The sequence below is a fragment of the Vigna umbellata genome, chromosome 1, assembly GCF_029865625.1.
Source record: "Vigna umbellata cultivar VRB3 chromosome 1, Vumbellata_1.0, whole genome shotgun sequence".
NCBI classification, from domain to species: Eukaryota; Viridiplantae; Streptophyta; class Magnoliopsida; order Fabales; family Fabaceae; genus Vigna; species Vigna umbellata.
The window spans coordinates 47,747,663-47,768,403 of record NC_142165.1 but is presented as its reverse complement, the minus strand read 5'-3'; the positions used below and the strand labels follow the sequence as shown (position 1 = coordinate 47,768,403).

General features: G+C 31.0%; 2 protein-coding genes across 2 annotated transcripts; both read right to left on the bottom strand.

Moving 5' to 3' along the window:
• Nucleotides 1–9,942: 9,942 nt before the first annotated feature.
• Nucleotides 9,943–10,344, bottom strand: LOC148205566 (uncharacterized). Its single transcript, XM_088104798.1, has one exon. It carries the CDS (start codon nucleotides 10,342–10,344, stop codon nucleotides 9,943–9,945), a length of 402 nt encoding a protein of 133 aa, XP_087960924.1.
• Nucleotides 10,345–14,451: 4,107 nt separating this feature from the next.
• Nucleotides 14,452–18,602, bottom strand: LOC124828352 (LRR receptor kinase SERK2-like). Its single transcript, XM_088104789.1, has 5 exons — nucleotides 18,577–18,602; nucleotides 17,731–17,858; nucleotides 16,613–17,007; nucleotides 16,111–16,165; nucleotides 14,452–14,546 (listed from the first exon to the last, which is right to left on the bottom strand). The coding sequence occupies exons 1-5, from the start codon at nucleotides 18,600–18,602 to the stop codon at nucleotides 14,452–14,454; spliced, it is 699 nt and encodes a 232-aa protein (XP_087960915.1).
• Between the last annotated feature and the right edge of the window lie 2,139 nt (nucleotides 18,603–20,741).

Below are 20,741 nucleotides of genomic sequence, written 5' to 3'. Positions count from 1 at the left end.
CTACAGAGGCTGAGTACAGGTCCATGGCCACTACTACGTGTGAACTCAAATGGTTAAAATGCATTTTACATTGTTTTGGGATATCTCATTCGCAACCTATGCAGTTCCTTTGTGATAGCCAAGCTGCGTTTCACATCGCCAAGAACCCGGTCTTTCATGAACGGACTAAACATATAGAAGTTGATTGTCACTTTGTTCGCAATGACATTCTTGCGGGTATCATTCAACCCTCCTATGTTTCTACTCGAGTACAGTTAGTTGACATTCTCACCAAAGCTCTTGGACGTGCTCAATTTCATTTTTTCCTTGGCAAGTTGGGTATTCATGATCTTCATACACCCACTTAAGGGGGGTAATGAGGCATCTGCAATTCAATACTGATATCAGTCATAAATATAAAATATATTGATATCAGTAATAATTGTGAAGATGTGCATCCAATCATGCGGGATTTGTCCAACAAATCAAAGCCAATCAAGAGAATCAAATTAGCATGATTTTAGGAATCATTTTAGGCCATTATTCTGTATATAGGATTTAGATAAAGTTTCTCAATTCAGGTGCATTATGAAGCATATAGAAGGAATATTGATGGTAGGTAGGCAATTAAAATCTTATCCCTCTTAAAAGTAGAGGGAAAAAGAATACTTTTTTAAATATTAAAAGGAAAAAATTTATCTGTGTTTTTCTAAGAAAATCAACTTAGAATAGTTTTAGATAAAATAGTTTTAGCAAGTTCGTGTAATTTTTATGTTTGACCATGTGACTCAATTTAGTTGGGTAATCAAATCTCTTATGCAATTATTTAACGAATTGCTCAAAATTAAATAAAATTACTTAGCACATAAAAAAAATAATGCTAATAATTCTTTCAATAAACAATATTGATGAACTAATATAGGCCAATAGAAAAACATTTTTCACTCAAAATTTATATCAACCTAATGTTATTTAATGTCTCATTTATATGAATAAAAACAATACATAGGTAATATATGTTAAGAATATACTAAAATATGAATCATTTGATCATATTATTATTAATTTTAATACAATTCAATGTAAATAATATGAAACTATAATTTGTAGTTGAATAACATAATCCTTAGTAATTCAAACATAGAATGCACAAAATGGTAGAGATTACTAGTAGAACTGTTATGCAAAACTATAATCAGTCTCTATAATAAATATGGCTTAATTGCTGGAAGTGAATTTTCCAACATTGCTTTGATTTTCCACATCCACCATTGTCCATTCGCTGTTTATTGCTCGTAACTCCAATGAAAATGTAAAAATGAAAATCGCTAGAAGAAAGTTAAAAGCATCATAAATTTAATCGCTTTACGAAAAACGCAATACTACAAATTGTTGAAGAATAAAAGTAGTCCAAAGAGCCCAACTGCATCATTGGTGCTAATTACGGCAAAAATGGCAATAGTGAAATACAATCAGGACAACAAAAAGAGTCAGTGAAATTTTTCTTTCTAGATAAGATATATCACACCTGTATATCAAATATGCTAGAAAAATACAATATATAAACAAAACTAAAAGAAAAGGCAAAATTTAAAACCCATTAACCCATGAGAAGAGTCTCAATGGCTTCGAAGAAAAGTGCTGACATTTCAGGGCTTGGAGACTTGATTGCACATTTGATGCCAGGGTTTCCAATCACTGTGATAAGTTCAATTAAGAATGGAACCCCTTTAGGGAGTTTAGCTGAGAAGTAAAACACGTCCTTGATAGCAATCTTGCGCTTTGCAATAAATAACATGTTTGGTGCAACCGATTGTTCCAGAGTTGCGTCTGCACTGCTAATTGCCTTTCGCAACAGACGCATGTCAGACATCCGTTTAAGGCCAAATGGATATCCCACATCTGTTTTGGCCTATATCCGTTTGGTCTTCGCGGGTTCTGTTCAACAATACAACCACCAGAAAGATAGTGCATAAGCAACAACAAAACAACATAGATCCAAAGCCAAAAAATAATAATACACCATAAATTAAACTATCAAACAAGGCTAAAAAATAATGCTGAAGAAAACTAGTGAAGAAAATCAACCTGAATGGAGAGGAAAACAAACCGAACAAAATCTGGATCACGTTCCTCGATGCTTGTCTACGCTCCTCCATACTAAAGATCAACAACAATGGAAGCAATAACAATGGAAGCAATGAAACCCAAAAGGAAAATGGCGAAGAGACAAATGAAGGAAAAGGAAAGGAAAGGAAGAAGAAATGAGAGAAAGTGAGAAGAAAATGGGGAAGAGAGATACATGTGAGAGATGGGTGGGGTGCAGAAGAGCAAAATTGAGGAGAAATAGAGTTTTCAAATTAATTAAAAAATCTTAAACAGTAAAAGTAAAAAGGTTTTAACTAAAAAAAAGGATAAAATTGGAATTAAAAGAATTTGGAGAGGTGAAGGAAGCATGGTGTGGTGGTGGAGGGAGTAACACCCATCTACATCACAACCTAATTTCATTAACAAAACTACTTAAGTACATGTAAAAAGTAACAAAAAAAATATATTTCATTTTTTTTAGTACTAATAACTTATCATTTAAAATACATTGTCAACATTGTTAATAAATAGTAAGGTAAGTCATACATACACATTTTCATCTAATATAATTTTATTTCAACCCTAGCCTAAAACTATTTTAAAAATTTTAAAATAACAAACAAATAAGAAATATAACACAATTATATTAGATTTTTCAAATCGAGTTTCCATTTTTAAACCCAACTTCAAAATTTGCAATTGATTACTTTTAGTCTATTACCTTAAATTATTTGTATGTTAAGTAAGTAAATAAACAAACAATATTAGGATGATATTTTGTTTAATTAAACATTTCAATGTGATAAAATACAGTTTTAAGATGATAAAAAATATATTTTTGAAATAATTTTTTTTGTTTACTATACTGGAAAAATGAGACTGTACATATGCTAAACTTAAAAAATTATGCAAAAAAATTAATAAAAATGAGTGTACATAAGAAATTGGGTGAACCCACTTTTGACTTTTTGACACCTCTGGCCTTCTAAGTGGATTTGATTCAAATGGAAGCCCATTGAACCAAATGCAAGCCCAGAAAAAAAAAATTCAAAAGACACTTTCTTCCTGCGGTTCCGTAAGTGTGGAGAAAGTCCAAATCATTCAAAAATTTATTCTAATTTGGAATGTATTTTTTAAATTGAAAATATATTGTAAATTGTATAATTTCTAAATGTATTATAGATTGTATAATTTAGAATATGTTTTTGAATTACATAATCTAAAATTGCATTTTTTAGTTTTATAATGTAAAATGTACTTTCAAATTATGTAATACAGATATAAGTTCAGAATCGTGTAATTTGTAACATGTTTTTAAATTATGTAATCTGAAAATGTACTATAGTTCAATCCAAAATATATTTTTAAAGCTTAATACCCTATTTTGTCCCAAGTTTCGCTTGAAAATGTCAAATTAGTTCATCTTTTAAAGAATGAGTCAATTACGTCCTTACTTAATAAAATTTACATCGAAATCCCTTCCGTTAAATCCGTACAAACGGCGTTAATTATTTTTCTCTCTCTTCTATTTTTTTACATCAATGAAATCTTTTCCGTTAAATCCGTACAAACGGCGTTAATTATTTTTCTCTCTCTTCTACTTTTTCTATTTTTTCTGTTTTTTCTGTGCAACCCAACAACTTTTTTTCTCTCTTCTACTATTCTTCTTCTCTCTTCTACCCATTATACAATATTTACTACCAAATGGAATACCCTTAGGTTTCTTTATAAGTATCACTCTCTTTAAGAAAATAATTTTATTTAGTTATTATTTTTATAGTGCCTTTTTTTTATATATTTACACTCTTTTTTTTAATTATATTACATTATAATTAAAAGAAATTGAAAGTCTTGCTAATTAAAAGAAAATTTTTGAAAAATTGATTAAAAATAAATCTAAATATATATTTTTAATTCCTTTAAAATAAGTGAGTTTATAATTTTTTTTAAAAGGTATTTATTTCTTAATTACTCTAAAATTAAAAATTAAAAATTTAATTTTTAATAATTTTATTGTTTTTGTTTAAATTTTATGATCAATATAATTAAGCATGCATTTAGTAAGTGAGTTTATTAAAAAATAATCATTATTAACATATTAATAATTAGTTAATTTTGAAACAATCACTAATTATTTTAAATTTATAAAATAAAAAATATATTTTAAAAATTAATTATATATTAATACTAATTTTACCTTTAATAAATATATATTTTTTTGGCTTTAATAATATATGTAACAATTCAATTAGATCAATAGAATTCAAAAAAATTAATAAAAATAAAATTTTCTACTGAAACTTTAATTATAATTATTTATTACATTAAAAATAAAATATATTAATGTTGATGGTACTAAATCGATTATTTATCTAAAAAAATTATAATTACCATAATCAAATTTAAGTAACTTAAAGAAATAAAAATAAAATTATATTTAAATTTTAATTTTGTTTTTTTATGATATATTTGTTATCAGAGTTAATAATAAAGTATATAAAGATCTAATTTATTATAAAAATAATTATTAATATAATTGAATGTTGTATCAACTAAAGGATAAAGTAGATACACATAAAAACGTTTCACTCTTCTATGCAATGAATATTGTTAAAAAAGTGCTCATCATGTTTCTGAACATAATCCAAAGACAAAAGAAAAGGATCTGAATATAGGCCTGACATTTGACACTTTTTTAAAAGGAGGGACTTAATTGACACAACTCACCAACTGGGGACAAAATAAGCTATTAAACCTATTTTTAAACTAGACAATCCAAGATGTGTATTTAAACCCAAAAACTTAGAACTGTCAAAACGGGCCACCCAACCCTATCCGGCTCGGTCCACTACGGGTTGGTCATTTAGTGAACCAACCCAACCTAGCTCATTTATTAGCGAGTCAGAAAAATTCGAATCCGACCTGACCCACCACGAGTTGGTGGGTAAACGGGTTGGCTCAATGACTCACTTAATTACAATTTTTTTAAATAAAAAAATTACAAACATTCTATCATTCAAATCTAAACAAATTTTACTCCCAAATTTCACTCCCAATATGAGTGTTTAATTAATTTTAAAAATAGGAAATTTAAATATTTTTTCAAGCAAAAGAAATAATAAATATTTTTTTATAAAATTAAAATTAAATTTTAACAAAATAAAATTAAGTAGGTGGGTTGGTGGACCAGCCCGGCCCACCATGGGTTCAACCCACATGAATTGGGTTTAAATGATCCGGATTGAAATCTGACCCATATAAAAAAATATAATTTTTTAAAATTTAACCCGTCCTGAATTTGTGGTGGACCGGATTAGTTCACCTTTGACAGCTCTGAAAAAACGTATTTGAGATTGTAACATTTTCCTGAATTCATAATCTTAAAATCATAATATGTAGTTTTTTCTTTTACTTTTCTAACACCCCACGAAGGTGAAGAAAAGATACCATGAGACTGAACAAAAAATATAGTTCATTGAATGTCACCCTCTTGAACTCAGTAATACGTAACGACCCGTAATATTTTTTACAACTTTTCTCATAATTAAGAAGTAAAATCACACATATTACTTTCGTTTTAATATTTTAAAATAATTTAAAATATTAAGTAATATATTTTATTAAATTATTTTATAATATATTAAGTAATAATTGTTTACTAATAAGATTATGTGATTTAAAATTATGTATATCCTCAAATATATTACTATAAATTATTTGAGGAGTTTTTTAATATCTCGTTTAGAAGGTGATGAGAATAAAAGTATAGATTGGATTAAAAGTTAAAAAAAATAAACATTGAGATTAAATTTCATAAAAAGTTGTATGATTAATGATAAAATATTTTTATAAAGGTATAGTGAAAAAAAAAATCACACGTTCAGATAAAGATTAACTGTTTTTATTTTGATTATTTATTTATAAATGGGTTTTATTTTGTTTCATGCACAAATTGCTTAGAAAATTAATATATATAAATCACTTTTAAGTTTGTTTATCTGATTCTCAATATTTGATAATTTGAAAGGAGAATGAATGAAAAAGATAATAAGTTCATGTCTTCTAGTAGTCTTGACTTTTTTTCTACAAGTTACTAAAATACAGATAAAATAATTTCAATATCTAAACTAAATTTACATTTGATTATTTTTTAAATGTATGGAATGACTATAAAATAATAAAACTTGTAATTATGGACATTGTCCATTTAAAAAAAATAAATAAAAACTTCTATATTTAACTTGATACGGTAAACTATATTACAAGGCAATATTATAAGAAATTATTATTCTAACTGATGAAGTTTTTTAGACAGAAACAAAATTTATCAATAAATTAAATTACTGATGAAAATATTTAACAAATTTCTAGAGAAAATTTGTCAGAACAATTTTTCAACAATTCATAATTTTTATTATCAATCAATATTTTAATTAGAGTTTTTGCTTTTATCTTTGATCATATATTGTGGTAAGGAAAATGATACTCGAACAACCAAATTTGACAACATTTCGACACAGCACACGTGTCAGCGTTTGAGAGGGCCACGTTTTAAATGAAAAAAGCTGCTGCAATCTGAGGAAATCTGATCAAATCTGCTTCAAATGTGACGTGGCGAGGACGGGCACGGGCAGTTTAAAACCCTTTTGAAGAGAAACCAACTCCTCACTGCTTTCTAGGAGTTCCCAACACTGAAACACATTCCCTGATCTGTTTTGTCTTCTCTTCTTTTCCTTTTTTTTTTCGACAACTTTCCAGGAATTCGGAGACATATTCCTGATTCCAGATTTTTTTTGTTTATTTATTTATTTTTTTTATTATTTCTATTTTTATATATTTTTATTATTTTTATTATTATATATTTTTTATTAAAACAAATAAAGTGTAACGAAATAAAAGACGCACGCCCCACTGTTGGACGAACGCCTCGAAAACACCAAACGCCTATGACGAGTACTAGAAAACATCTAGAACGGCCGTTCACTATGGACACGAAAAAACGTAACAAGACCGAACGTTCAATGGAGAATAAACCCATCAAGACCGAACGTTCAACTAACATAAGAAAATGACCGAACGCTATTTGCTGAACACCACAATAGGCCGAACGTTCAAAACCGAACGCTGGAGAAAATAAGCACAAATAGTACGAACGCTGAAGACAAATATCATGGAGACCGAACGTTCATCAAAACACTATGACCGAACGGTAAAGCTGCGGGGACGAACGGTCAAACGTTTGAACTGAGAATAGCCGAACGTCCTAGCGGTTGAATGGACGAACGGTCGAATAAGGCAAAGGACGAACGGCTGAAGAGAAGGACGAGCGGTAGATGAGGAGGAACGAACAGGACGAGCGGAACGATCGTAATCAAAACTTACTGTTTGGCCGATCGTTCAAAACCGAACGCCGGACGAGCGGTAGATGAGGAGGAGCGTCCTCAGACCATTTTAAAAGACAGCACCGCCTATGTCGAACGGTAACACTATGAGACCAAACGTTCAGTTTGAGAATAAACATCCGAACGTTCAATCTGCGAGGACGCACGGTCGAACGCTTGGCTGGCAGAACGGTATCCGGCTAGGACTCGTTCTCTCTCTCGCTCGTGCACCCTTTTCTCCAACTCTCTCGTCTTCGCGCCGCTTCTCTCTCTGTCGTTCGTGCACCCTTTTCTCCAAACGTTTTGGTTGTTCGCGCCGCTTCTCTCTCTACAAAGTGATAAACTAAAATTCAAATTTGAAACGCACACCCTAAACTTCCCGTGCCCGTCCTCGCCACGTCACATTTGAAGCAGGTTTGATCAGATTTTCTCAGATTGCAGCAGCTTTTTTCATTTAAAACGTGGCCCTCTCAAACGCTGACACGTGTGCTGTGTCGAAATGTTGTCAAATTTGGTTGTTCGAGTATCATTTTCCTTGTGGTAAAATGTATGAATAAATTCATTGGTATGATTTTTTTTTTAAATTATCGGTAACTGAGTTTTTAAAAATTCATTAGTATCTTAATTTTTTAATATTTGTTAATAAATTTATCGATAAAATTAGAACCAAATTCTCGTAAAATCTAAAAAAATATGTTTATAAAAAAACGAAGTTATAATATTATTAAATTTTTTTACTAATAATTACATATTTACAATAATTATTGACAAATATTTATTAATGATTTTTTTTACTCATCAATAAAATTTATCAAAAATCATTTCAGATTTTAACAGTTAAAAGCATGAGCCTGGTAAAAGCATTCTAATCCAAAAGTTGAAAAATTATTATATATATATATATATATATATATATATATATATATATATATATATATGATTCAAAACTATGTATACACTATCATTAAACTATATATACACACATATACGCCTCCTTCTTGATTTTATAATTTTTAATAAATTTAACAATATAATGTATTAAAAAAGTGTTAAACTCATAAAATTAATCAAACAAAACTAAGTTGGGACAAGCACTTATCGACCATATTTCAAATTAAATCCACCATTGTAACAATTGCTTTGTCAGAGTAACCATGCAAAATGATTTATAGAGAAGTGATCAATTTTAAACTAACAGCCCTTTCTACAAATGCTAATTATTTTAAGAAAGGATGTTGACTCTTCCCCCATTAAGCATGGACACTACCAACATGTATAAAGCTTATGTTTCTATGCATAAAATTGCAGAATGCATGAAAGTGAGACGGTTCATCTTAGATACTATACATTAATTCTCTGCAAATAAATTTAGCATTGGAAGAAGACACTTTAACATCTAGGAACTTCAGTGGAAACAAATTCCCCTCACATTGATGACAGGAATATTACTTCCAATCTATGATGATGACATTACAAATCTCAAAGGCCATTAAGAAAAGGTTCAACTGTCATCCTTTAAGTGCTTCCAAACATAACAAATACATATGAACATGACCAATAATTTATGGTATTTACATGAAAGCTTCACAAGGAAAATAAATGCACAATAGGATATTTAATGATAAAAAAGTATAATCAACATAAGTTATCATAAAATCATACTGTAATTGTTAATCATAGAATCAAACTTTTTTAGATTATACTTATGATAGAAAAGCTCACAAACAATTTTCAAATTATAAAAATTAAAAGGACCAATTTTAAATTAGAGGAATAAAGTGCGAACTAACTCTAAACTCAAGAAATTATAAGGTTTAATACCTATTTTGGTCTCTCGGTTTGTACGGTCTGTTCAAAGTTGTCCTCCTTTTTTTCAAAAGTCCACTAACATCCTACATTTCGCAAAAACGGTGCACATTAGTCCTTTTTGCTTACGGCGTTAAAAAATTAACGGTAGAGTTGCTTCCCTGGCCAAAATTAAATGACATGTCCAATTAGTTGGTAAGCTCAGCCAATAAAGAACTGCCATGCTCAAAACTAAAAGTTTTATCACACTTCTCCCTGCAATTTAGGATAGAAGAACTAGTGTCGGAATTTGAACCATCTCTTCCCCAAAATAGACCAGTTGAATCAAGATTTTAGCCTCGCTGGTAAAGTATTGGTTACTGCATTAAGTAATGTGCTCCCATTTTATTAACTTTTCAGAATGGATGAAGCTTAGAAGCATAAAAAAAACCCTTTTCACGACAAAGTGTAACATCTGATAGAATTATCCAGAATCATGCTACAGTGACAACTACCAACTTACTAACTCAAATTCCCATGACTAGCACTACTACACTAAAGCAACATCTAGTAGCTGTGGTTTCACCTTCGGGGCATCTCTCAAGTAGAACAATTTCTCCATATTCAGTGCATCAGGCAACTAATGTTAATCTTGAAAAACAACAACCACTAGGGGATGCAGGCAATCTGGTTTTTGGGATAGAAATAATCAAGGAGGGGAAGATTTTGAATCATAGAATCCTAAAAATAGTCCAACTAGAAATCCTCGTGCAGGTATAGTGGCCTTGGCGTGATCCACGTGCAGGTAATTCTCGGTGCAGGCGAATTGCGCCAGTGCAATCGACGCCTCTTTTGTTACCTCCGCTTCCCTTTCATCCAAAAGCCTCACCAAGGGCTCAATCAGCCTTGTCTTAGTGGCCTTGAACGTTCTCGCCAAATTTCCAATCGTCTTGATGCACGGAATCAGAAGGATTGAATTTGAATCCGCTTTCTCGATTATCTTGACCACTTGATCAACCACGGCTTTGCAAGCAGGAGAGTTGGGTTTGAACACCGATTTCCTCAATTTTGGATCTTTCTCTGCCACAACTGTAATCTCCATCAAAGTCATCGCCGAATTGTACTGCACAACCTCTGTTCCTTTCTCAAGGAGAACAACCCTCAAATGACGACGCAGAGAAAGCCTTGCCCATTTTGCAATTGTGAAACCCTAACTTTGGATGGAAAGGATATGTCACGTGACATCTTCTCATTGGCCTCAAATGACCCCAATATGCCACGTCAACAATAATTGTACAAGTCATCAAGTTTTTGCCAGCGGAGCAAGTTTGCCGTTAGCCATTTTAACGTTGTAAGCGAAAAGGACTAACGTGAACCTTTTTTGCAAAATATAGGATGATACTGAACTTTTGAAAAAAAGGAGGACAACTTTGAACAGACCCTACAAACCGAGGGACCAAAATAGGTATTAAACCTTTTTTGATATGTTTGTGTAGCAGTCTTTTAATATATATATATATATATATATATATATATATATATATATATATAACACGTATCGGCACCCAAACGCCTTTTTAAGGCAGAAAAGAAAAGAACGTGGGAGGGGCGAGCAAGAAATGAAAAAGGTGAGATTCAATCATCGTTCATCTGGCAGGTATTTCATTTCTCATTCTTTTTGGTTTCTGAAGGTTAAAGGTTTTTACTCCTCTTACTAACCATTTCTTTTAAGTAAAAAATGTTTGGACAAATATGGCGCCGCTTCTATTCCAAGAAGCCGGAGCCAAAGAAGTTATCAGAAATTATGTCGTAGCGGAAGAAAACCTGGCGAGATGAAGTGCTAGCAGAGCAGGAGAAAGTAGGTGATATTTTGAAGTCTCTTATAAAGGCAGAAGAAGACAAAGAAAGAAAGGAGGCAAAGTAGGTATTCGAAAGGTTGGTGAAGCATCGGGAAGCATGTAACCTGCCGAAGTTAAAAGAAAGTTTAGAGGAGTGGTTTGATAGTCTGAAAAAGGAAACAGAAAGGGAGAAAAGAGAAGCAGAGAGGAAACTATTTTGGGAAAAAATGGAGGTAGAAGGTGTCGGGAGGAACCCGTCGGAGTTGGAGGAGTATTTTGACAGTAAGAAAAGAGAATCGGAGAAAAGAGTAGCGGAGTGTGAAACGTTTGGTGCATTTGTAAACCTTACATAAGCTTTCTTGTATAGCAAAGTGAAGAACATCATTTCACAATACTAAGCAATGTGGGACTAAAAACACACTACAAAAACTTAATCAATTACACCATTCAATTCAAACCATCCTATATACTTCAAATCCAAAGTACCGTACAAAACCGTACAATAGTCCAAAATTCAACATGCATTCATTTACAAGGCAGATTCAAGAAATAATTCAAAGAAAAATAATTAGCTCCCCTTACCTGAGTTGAAGGATAGTGAAGGAGAAGGGGATAAATGACTTATCGATCGGTATGAAGAGGACGTTCGGTAGAAATGAAGCCCTCTACTCCGCGGACGCTTGGGTAGCACCAAAATCGAATTCCTATGGTTTAAGGAGCTGGGAATCTAGAGAGAAGTCAGAGAAAACCTTTAGGGCAAGGGTTGTAGAGAAAGAAAGGGAAAGAGCTCAAGAAAGTGAAAAAGAACTATGAGAAGCCCTTCCTAAGGTTAAGCTGGCCTTAGGCTAATGGGCTTGGCTGCCCCACATAAGGCCCAATGGCTCCTTATTCATTTATAGGACCTTACAGAGTAGAAACGATCTCGGAAACAAATGCAGGCAGCGCTGGACAAGCCGGAGTTTGAAGAAAGTGTGAAGGAGCAGTTTGACAGTACGGAAGAGAAAACAGAGGCGAAGAACAGAGAAGCGGAGAGGAAACAATATTGGGAAAAAATGGAGGCAGAATGTTGCTGGAGGATTTGGATGGAGAAGTGGAAAAGAAAATAGAATTGGAGAAAAGAATACCGGAGTGGAAACAAGTTTGGGAAAAAAATGGAAAAAGAACCTGCCGGAATCGAATTGGTCGGAGGAGTCGATTTAGTGTGTTACTAAGGAACAAGATGAGGAAAAGAAGTTGAAGAAGACGGATTCATAAACATTTACACTTCTTTTTTTTTAGATTCAACCACAAACACGAAAGTTTTCCTATCATATCAGTGAAATGAAATTTGGAGCAGTTTACTTTTGTTTTTCTTCCTTTTTGAGTATGTCACTGTTACCTCTTCTATTTTTTCAGTTTTTAAAAGTATATCACCTTTGTTTTGAAATCTTGCACAAACCTTGTGTGAAATGTTCAAAATATACTTAACCTGTTGGGAACAAGGGTAATAAAGGAGAGAAGAGAGAAATAAACAACAGTAAGAAGTATTTGTTTTGGTGCATTTGTAAACCTTACATAAGCTTTCTTATATAGCAAAGTGAAGAACACCATCTCACAATACTAAGCAATGTGGGACTAAAAACACACTACAAAAACTTAATCGATTACACCATTCAATTCAAACCATCCTATATACTTCAAATCCAAAGTACCGTACAAAATCGTACAATAATCCAAAATTCAACATGCATTCATTTACAAAGCATATTCAAGAAATAATTCAAAGAAAAATAATTAGCTCCCCTTACCTGGGTTCAAGGACAGTGAAGGAGAAGGGGATAAATGACTTACCGATCGGAATGAAGAGGACGTTAAGGTTAAGCTGGCCTTAGGCTGATGGGCTTGGCTGCCCCACATAAGGCCCAATGGCTCCTTATTCATTTATAGGACCTTACAAAGTGGAAACGATCTCGGAAACAAATACCGGCAGCGCTGGACAAGCCGGAGTTAGAAGAAAGTGTGAAGGAGCAGTTTGACAATACGGAAGAGAAAACAGAGGCGAAGAACAGAGAAGCGGGGAGGAAACAATATTGGGAAAAAATGGAGGCAGAAGGTTGCTGGAGGATCCCGACAGATTCGAATTGGATGGAGAAGTGGAAAAGAAAATAGAATTGGAGAAAAGAATACCGGAGTGGAAACAAGTTTGGGAAAAAAATGGAAAAAGAACCTGCCGGAGTCGAATTGGTCGGAGGAGTCGATTTAGTGCGTTACTAAGGAACAAGATGTGGAAAAGAAGCCGAAGAAGACAGATTCATCACCTTTGTTTTGAAATCCTGCACAAACCTTATGTGAAATGTTCAAAATATACTTAAACCGGTTGGTAACAAGGGTAATAAAGGAGAGAAGAGAGAAATAAACAAAAGTAAGAAGTATTTGTTTTGGTGCATTTGTAAATCTTACATAAGCTTTCTTATATAGCAAAGTGAAACACCATTTCACAATACTAAGCAAGACTAAAAACACACTACAAAAACTTAATCAAAATACAAAAAAAAAAAACTAACAAAACCTTCTGATAGTATTTTTTTGTAATAATGTTATAAATAGAGCTAAATTGAAATGTGTAATACTTTAGATAAATTGAGTTAAAGTGTAATATGATAGGAGGGAATTGAAACCTATCGAATTATTCTAAATTGTGTTTGAATTGTTTTGAAGTATCTAACTTATTTGAATTATTATTTATAATATCTTATTTTAGAGTAAATTTTACAATTTCATAAATTATTTAAAGAAAACTCTATTTTAATTAATTCAATTCAGTTTTTTTTTTAATTTTTGAAGTAAACTTTTCTACATTACATACATATTCCAAAAGTATAATATATTTCGGGCTCTACAATCTAAAATAAATTTCAGAATTTTTTTTATTAAGGGTAAAACGGTTATTTTATGGAGGAAGAAAACATGAAGGTGAAGCAATGGCCTAGAAAACATGGTAAAAAAACAGTTTTATGACGTACTTGAATATTGGAGTTTTAGCAAATGCACAATAAACTAAAATACAATTATGCCTATCTACGAAAAATCTGCTGCTGCACTACGAACATTGAGATTACTCAAAACACCAAAACGAGAAACAAATCAAGCTTAACCCATCATAAAAGGATATTTAGTTACAAGATACAACATACATGTTTTAAACTGTTAGGTAGAAAAATTTATAACTAACACAAAACCAAGGACAAGAAAAATATTTACTAAATAGAAGAGATTACAACACCTCTCTTTATAGCAAAGAGGATACAAGTAATGTTTGGTGCATTTTACATCTTCCTTTACACCTCTATTTATATGCAAATGAGGGAGGAAAGTCTTTGCCCACTTTAGATGTGGGACTTCTAACAACAACTTCTAACACGGTCCTGTGTTGCTTGCGTACAGAGTAACACAACTTGTATAATCATTTTTACCTCTAGTAGATTGTAATTTTTAGGTTTAAACCCTCCCTTAGGTCCTTATTTTTGTAGGAAAATCTCACTTCGGTCCTCATTTTTTCATCTGTCTCAACTGGATCATATTTTTTGTAAAAATGAACACCTTTTATCCTAACCGTTAACTGGTCTTAGACTGCGTTAAATTAAGGCCACATGGTGTAGAGAGGATGTGCTTATGTGTTTGTGCAAAGAGTGTTTTGATTGTGCATTTGTGCAGAAAGTGTTTTGATTATAATCATTAGATATATAATTTTATTACTTTGAAAAGTTAAAAATATAATATATGTGTTGAATTTATTTAAATTTAAAAATAATATATATTTTTTAATGAAATTCATACAAAAATAATATAGATAAATAATTAACTATTGTACATCAATTGATTAAGCAAACTTTTTAAGTATATATTTTCTTTTTAATTTTCTGAGTTTTTCTTTAAAAATAAATTTATATAAATAAAAAATATATAAAATACCATAATTGACTATAATAATATTATTTTATCCTAAGACAAAACATCACATCTTATATATTAAAGATTTATTTTAGTATTTTTAATATAATATTGTTAAATTATTTCATTTTATATAACTTAATCCTAAATCATACATGTTGGGATAAAAAAATTTAATATAAGTAAAAGTAATTTTATTAAAAAGTTTATATGATTAAATATTTATAAAGTCTTAAAATCCTATCTATTACAATTAATTTATGATTTTTTTATATATTGATTATTTTATTTTAATAATATTAAAAAAATATATTAAGATAATATATTAATTTAATTAATAATCCAATTTAATCATATTCACTAGTCATTATTTTGAACTAAATTATTTTAAATTTAGTTTTCTAATTTTAAAATTTTATAAAATTATGTGTATTTTAATTGAATATTAATATACAAAATTGTTTATATTATATCAAATTATTATATAAAAATAATAACTTATTTAATATTTTTTTAGATGACTATTTGAGAGAAAACATTTCTTTTTAAACTAAAATATGTTTATTATATTTTAGATTTCATAACTAAAAATAAGTCTTATATATAATTTTTTAAATTTTTGTCAAAATAAATTCATAAAAACATTTAAACACAAAGAAAATTAAAAAATTATGTATTTTTACAATTCTATCCAAATATAAATAATTTTTAGACTTATAAAAGATAACTTATTTTAATATTTTTTTTAAAATTATTTTATTTTTAAATTTAAATAAATTCAACATATATATTATATTTTTAACTTTTCAAAGTAATAAAATTATATATCTAATGATTACAATCAAAAACACTCTCTGGACAAATGGACAATCAAAAACACTCTGTACACAAATGGACAATCAAAACACTCTATGCACATACACACGTCAGCACATTCTTTCTGCACTATGTGGCCTTAACGTCGTCTGAGACCAGTTAACGGTTAGAGTAAAATGTGTTCATTTTTATAAAAAAATATGATCCAATTGAGATAAATGAAAAAATGAGGACCGAACTGAGATTTTCATACAAAAATAAGGACCAATGAAGGGTTTCAACCTAATTTTTATTTAGGTTGCGATCAACAATGGCGTCTAGTCTTTTCTCCCGTTCTAATTTCTTAACCTGTAGAAAACAAAAATGCAGTAAACACAGTAATCAGATAACCAACGAGTGAAAAGCATTAATGGTGCATTTTGGTTTTTGAATAATGATGACCACAAGCAACATGTTCGCTACGGCAGAACGCTAAACAAACACCGCAGTTCAGCTTTTCTTCATCAACATTATCATATAAATAACGCACACCAGCTTATTCCAACCTAAATCAAAATGCCTATGTACTATTATAGCTACACGAACTTCCTTGGCTCACTACAGCATTACTCATGTCAAGAGGGGTAATGATATACTCTTTAGGTAGAGCAACTATGACCGGCTGATTCTTGAACACAACCACTCACGAAATCATCCAAGAGTCACACAAAAGATATAAAGCGTGCTAAACACAAACAAGAAAGAAACCAAAAAGACAACAAATAAGGAGGCCATGATGTTAGAAAGTGATCTTACATGGTCAAGTAGCAGCACGTCATCTTCCTCTTCTAATCGTGAAAATTCAATTGCTCGTTGACCTGTAACGAGCTCCAAGAGCATAATCCCATAACCAAAAACATCAGTCCTTCCCGAAGATTTTCCAGTGGACAAATATTCTGGAGCTATGTGGCCCATCGTCCCACGAATTTCAGTTGTCACGTTGGTTTTCTGAACATCGACTAACTTTGCCAAGCCAAAATCACCAACAACAGCTTCAAAATCTTCATCTAGTAATACATTAGCTGCCTTCACATCCCGATGAATAATCTTAGGATTGCAATGCTCATGAAGATATTCTAAGCCTCGAGCTGTTCCCAGGGCCACTCGTTTTCTAGTAGGCCAGTCCAGAACAGGTTCACCAGGTTTGAGTTCTGCATCAGTATTCACTTGGTAAACCATCACTGGTAAAGATGCCAGATTTTACATATACACAACAAAATGTGGAAATCCAACCTACCCAAACACATTAAAGAAAGTATACAAAAATCATATTTAAATCTTAATCATTTAATCTCTGTTATTTATGGTTATGATATCATGTAAAGGTTATAAAGCTCAATATTTAAAATAGCAGCAGTCAGATGGCGGTGTTAGTGATGAAACCCCCATTGACACTTTTCATATCTTGTTTTATTTTGAAGTTCCTCACATAAAAGTAATTTATAAAAGTATTGTTCTTTTGAAAAGACCATACAGATAGAGTTAAAGAGTCAAACCACGCTTGCATTCAAAAAACAAGTGAAAACCAGCAAAAACAGGAGAAATAGATTGGTTTAGGAAATGTATACAGCAAAACTAAAATTAGGACTCGGTTGGGTCAGAAGTCAAGTCAGGATAGAATAAATCCTAAAAATGGTTGGCATATATCCTCAATTGTGTACTTTAAATATTTTTACCCAGTTATTTTCTTATAAGTTTAAAATGATAATATGACTGAAACAATATAAGAACTTATCGTGATGATATTCAACAATATGAAATCTGAATGGCCATACAACTCCAGTTACAGAAGTAAATAATACTTTCTTTTTGTAGAAATTCAAATCGAATGCCTAGCATACCAGTGACGCCAAAAATGATTTATTAATTGTTACCTCGAAGACGATAGGCGATACTTAAGTTCTGCATAAAGGGATAAACCAAGAGACGCTCAGTCGGGGTAGTACATTTATTTATAAAAACGATAATTTTTGTAACATAAGATTTGATAATAAAAATACATCTATAATTAAACTTTTTAGAATAAAATAATCAAAATCAAAATCACCAATACTCTTAAACTATTAATTTTTTAAGTCCTTACATAATACACTGGGAGGGAGAGAATATATGAACATATTTTACTAAAAAATAAATATCTAAGAAAATCTTCTTATTGTTACCCTTAAGAAGAATAGTCTGAGTTAACATATATTTATTGCTTCATAAGAGGAATGAAATTGAGAATAATATGAACAAAGAAAGTGATATGATGGTTTAATCGTTTAGCAGAAATAAAAAAGAAAAAGAAAATAGTAAAAGACATAAACAAGATATTTTTGAATGACGTAATTATCTCTTAATACAAAGAGACATAAGAAAGTAAATACAATTATTAAAAATAAATATAACATAAAAATATTATATATTCGTAAAATATTTTTTATTCATTTATAGTGAAAATATATATACACTACATAATAATAATAATAATAATAATAATAAATTTGTAAAAAATAAACAAATATAGTTAAAAGTACTTATTTATTATATTTTTTATATTTATTAACTGACGTAGAATAACAAAATTTTACTTTTTTTTGTTATAGTCATAAATGATATAATGATATTTAAATATTCTTCACTCTCTTTATTATTGTTTTGTTTGTAATATATAGAGAGAAAAAAAATCTTCATCAAGTATGATATGATATCATGTTTCGTGTATCGTTTTCCATTACTCGAGAGAATGATGCTCAATAACCATGTTTTATTTCTTTTTCTTCTACATATAAATGTTAGTTTTTCTCAAAAAAAAAAAACTTTTGATTCTTTACTTAAATGCTAGTAATAGATATCAAATATATAAATAAAAAAATTACTTATATTTCTTGTAAGGACTTGGATATGAGTCAGCAAAGAGGGATGACAGATTGCAACAGATGAGAGGTTGAGTATTTTAAAATAAAATTGCATTAGTTTTGAAACGCTGATTTTTTAACTCATTCCTCTTGTCTGAGAAACCATTTCTTTCCCTGCAAGCTCTTTCCTCTTCCTATATCTTCTCCCTTTCCATTCTTCACACTGAACCATTAAATTCTCGATTAGGTGCTGTCCCAACGATCACAAAGTAGCGGGTCTCGCTTTTAGTCAATCAATTTCTCCAATCAGAACCGGTAAGTGAAATACCCTTTCTTTTGTTCACCTTAAAGCGGGGTGATCATGCAACAAATATGGTTGCATGTAGCCATGGTGTATTTTTTTCCCCAAATTCTAGCTCCAATTAGGTTTTGAAAGTTGTCTTCCGTTTCCAATTTGTGATCAATAGGTAAAATTAGTTTTTCATTGAGGTGCAAGTGAGCAATTGGAGCCTCCTGTGTCTTGAGCTGTTCGACTGAGAGGTAAGGGAAGCTGGTGTTTTTGTGCTGTTTTGTGAAATTCTTGAATTTGCATGAGTTAGATTTAGTAGATATAGTGATAGAGTTCATGTAAAGTTTATGGGTTGGATTTTAATTAAGGATAATCTGAAAACTTGTGATTTTGCCTATTTGATCGTGTACTACTGGTTGATGTTGATATGAACTGTGAATTGGATGATTAGGAACTAGTATTGATACAATGTTGTGATAATTTTGAATGCTTAGAAGAAATGAATTCTGTTAAATAATTTATTAGGAAATAACCACGTGAATCATTTAAGTTTATAACCTATGAAGAGAACTAAGGTAGTCAAAATCTGAATTTTGTATTCCAGGCTGTTAGGATCAGTTTAGATAACTTGGGTAAGTTAATTGTGACTCATTAGGAGAGTGTTAAAAGTGTTAAAAATAATTTATAAGTGGTAGATTCAGAATTGAGTACCTAGGTTGATGAAATTGAGGGTTTAGAGTTTAAATCAACATTAAATCACTAGATAATAAGATTATGAAGTATTAGAATCAGTTATACAAGTTTATTTCGTCATATAGTCAGAACGTCATATTTTCTTCAAAATTCTAGTACATAATTGATTATTACATATAATAATCGATTATTGTCGTCGAAAAATCATCCATGACAGTTTTGGGTGGTTTTCGGGGTTCCAGGTATCATTTTTGGAAGTTCTATAGGTCATTTTGGACCTTTCTGGAGCTGTTGGTGACAGTTTAAGAGTCATTTTCCTTATTTAAGTATGAGTTTATGGGGTTTTGTGTTGCTTAGTGTTTCTTCTAGGTTTGTTATTGTTTGTTTCTTCCTATTTTGATTCCTTTCTTCTTCTGTTTTGTTTGGTCGATGATATATGGGTTTGGTATGAGCTAATACAGTATGAATATACTTAGATAACTGTAATAATGGTGTGTTTGATGAATCAACGAGAATTATGAACTGATCAAAGTGATGTGAATAGTATCAAGTAAGATCTCTAGGTGAGATCATTTAGTGTTAGAATGAATGTAAGAGGCTTCCATACGGGGGGGTTCTCCCAACACTCTAATGGTCGTTCATTCTCACTTAGAGAGGATTGACGCATGTGGTGAGAGTAGTGGAAGGTCCTAGTGTAAGCGCTTCTTGGAGGGCCTATTACGCGGTAATAGACTAACTTAGTGTGTGGTCGAGTGAAACCCCTCAGCAATAGCTTTGCAAAACAGTAGAAGCCACCACAAGTGCACAACCCGTCCTAGATCGATATTCATTCTAAGTCGGACGAGTCTAGTATGTTTTATAATATGATATGATACTTGCTTGTTTACTTGCTTATGAATGTGCTGTTATACTTAATATTATTAGATATCATGCATGTTTTTCAACCTAGCTTACCCTTGTTTTTCTGCGGTTTGTTTGTGTCTTGTATGTCTGTGTTCTTCCTTTCACAATGATCATCTACTTAGATGTGAACAGAGGTAGAAAAGATGCTTTTGGAGCAAAT

What these genes read in the sequence shown, in the direction of transcription:
- LOC148205566 (XM_088104798.1), bottom strand. Translation starts at nt 10,344, where the DNA reads ATGACTTTGATGGAGATTACAGTTGTGGCAGAGAAAGATCCAAAATTG.
- LOC124828352 (XM_088104789.1), bottom strand. Translation starts at nt 18,602, where the DNA reads ATGGTTATTGAGCATCATTCTCTCGA. An exon ending in ATTGAGCATCATTCTCTCGA is followed by an intron (nt 17,859 to 18,576) that starts GTAATGGAAAAC and finishes GTTTAATTATAG; the next exon opens with ATGTATTTTTATTATCAAAT. An exon ending in TATCGCCTATCGTCTTCGAG is followed by an intron (nt 17,008 to 17,730) that starts GTAACAATTAAT and finishes ATACTGATGCAG; the next exon opens with AACTCAAACCTGGTGAACCT.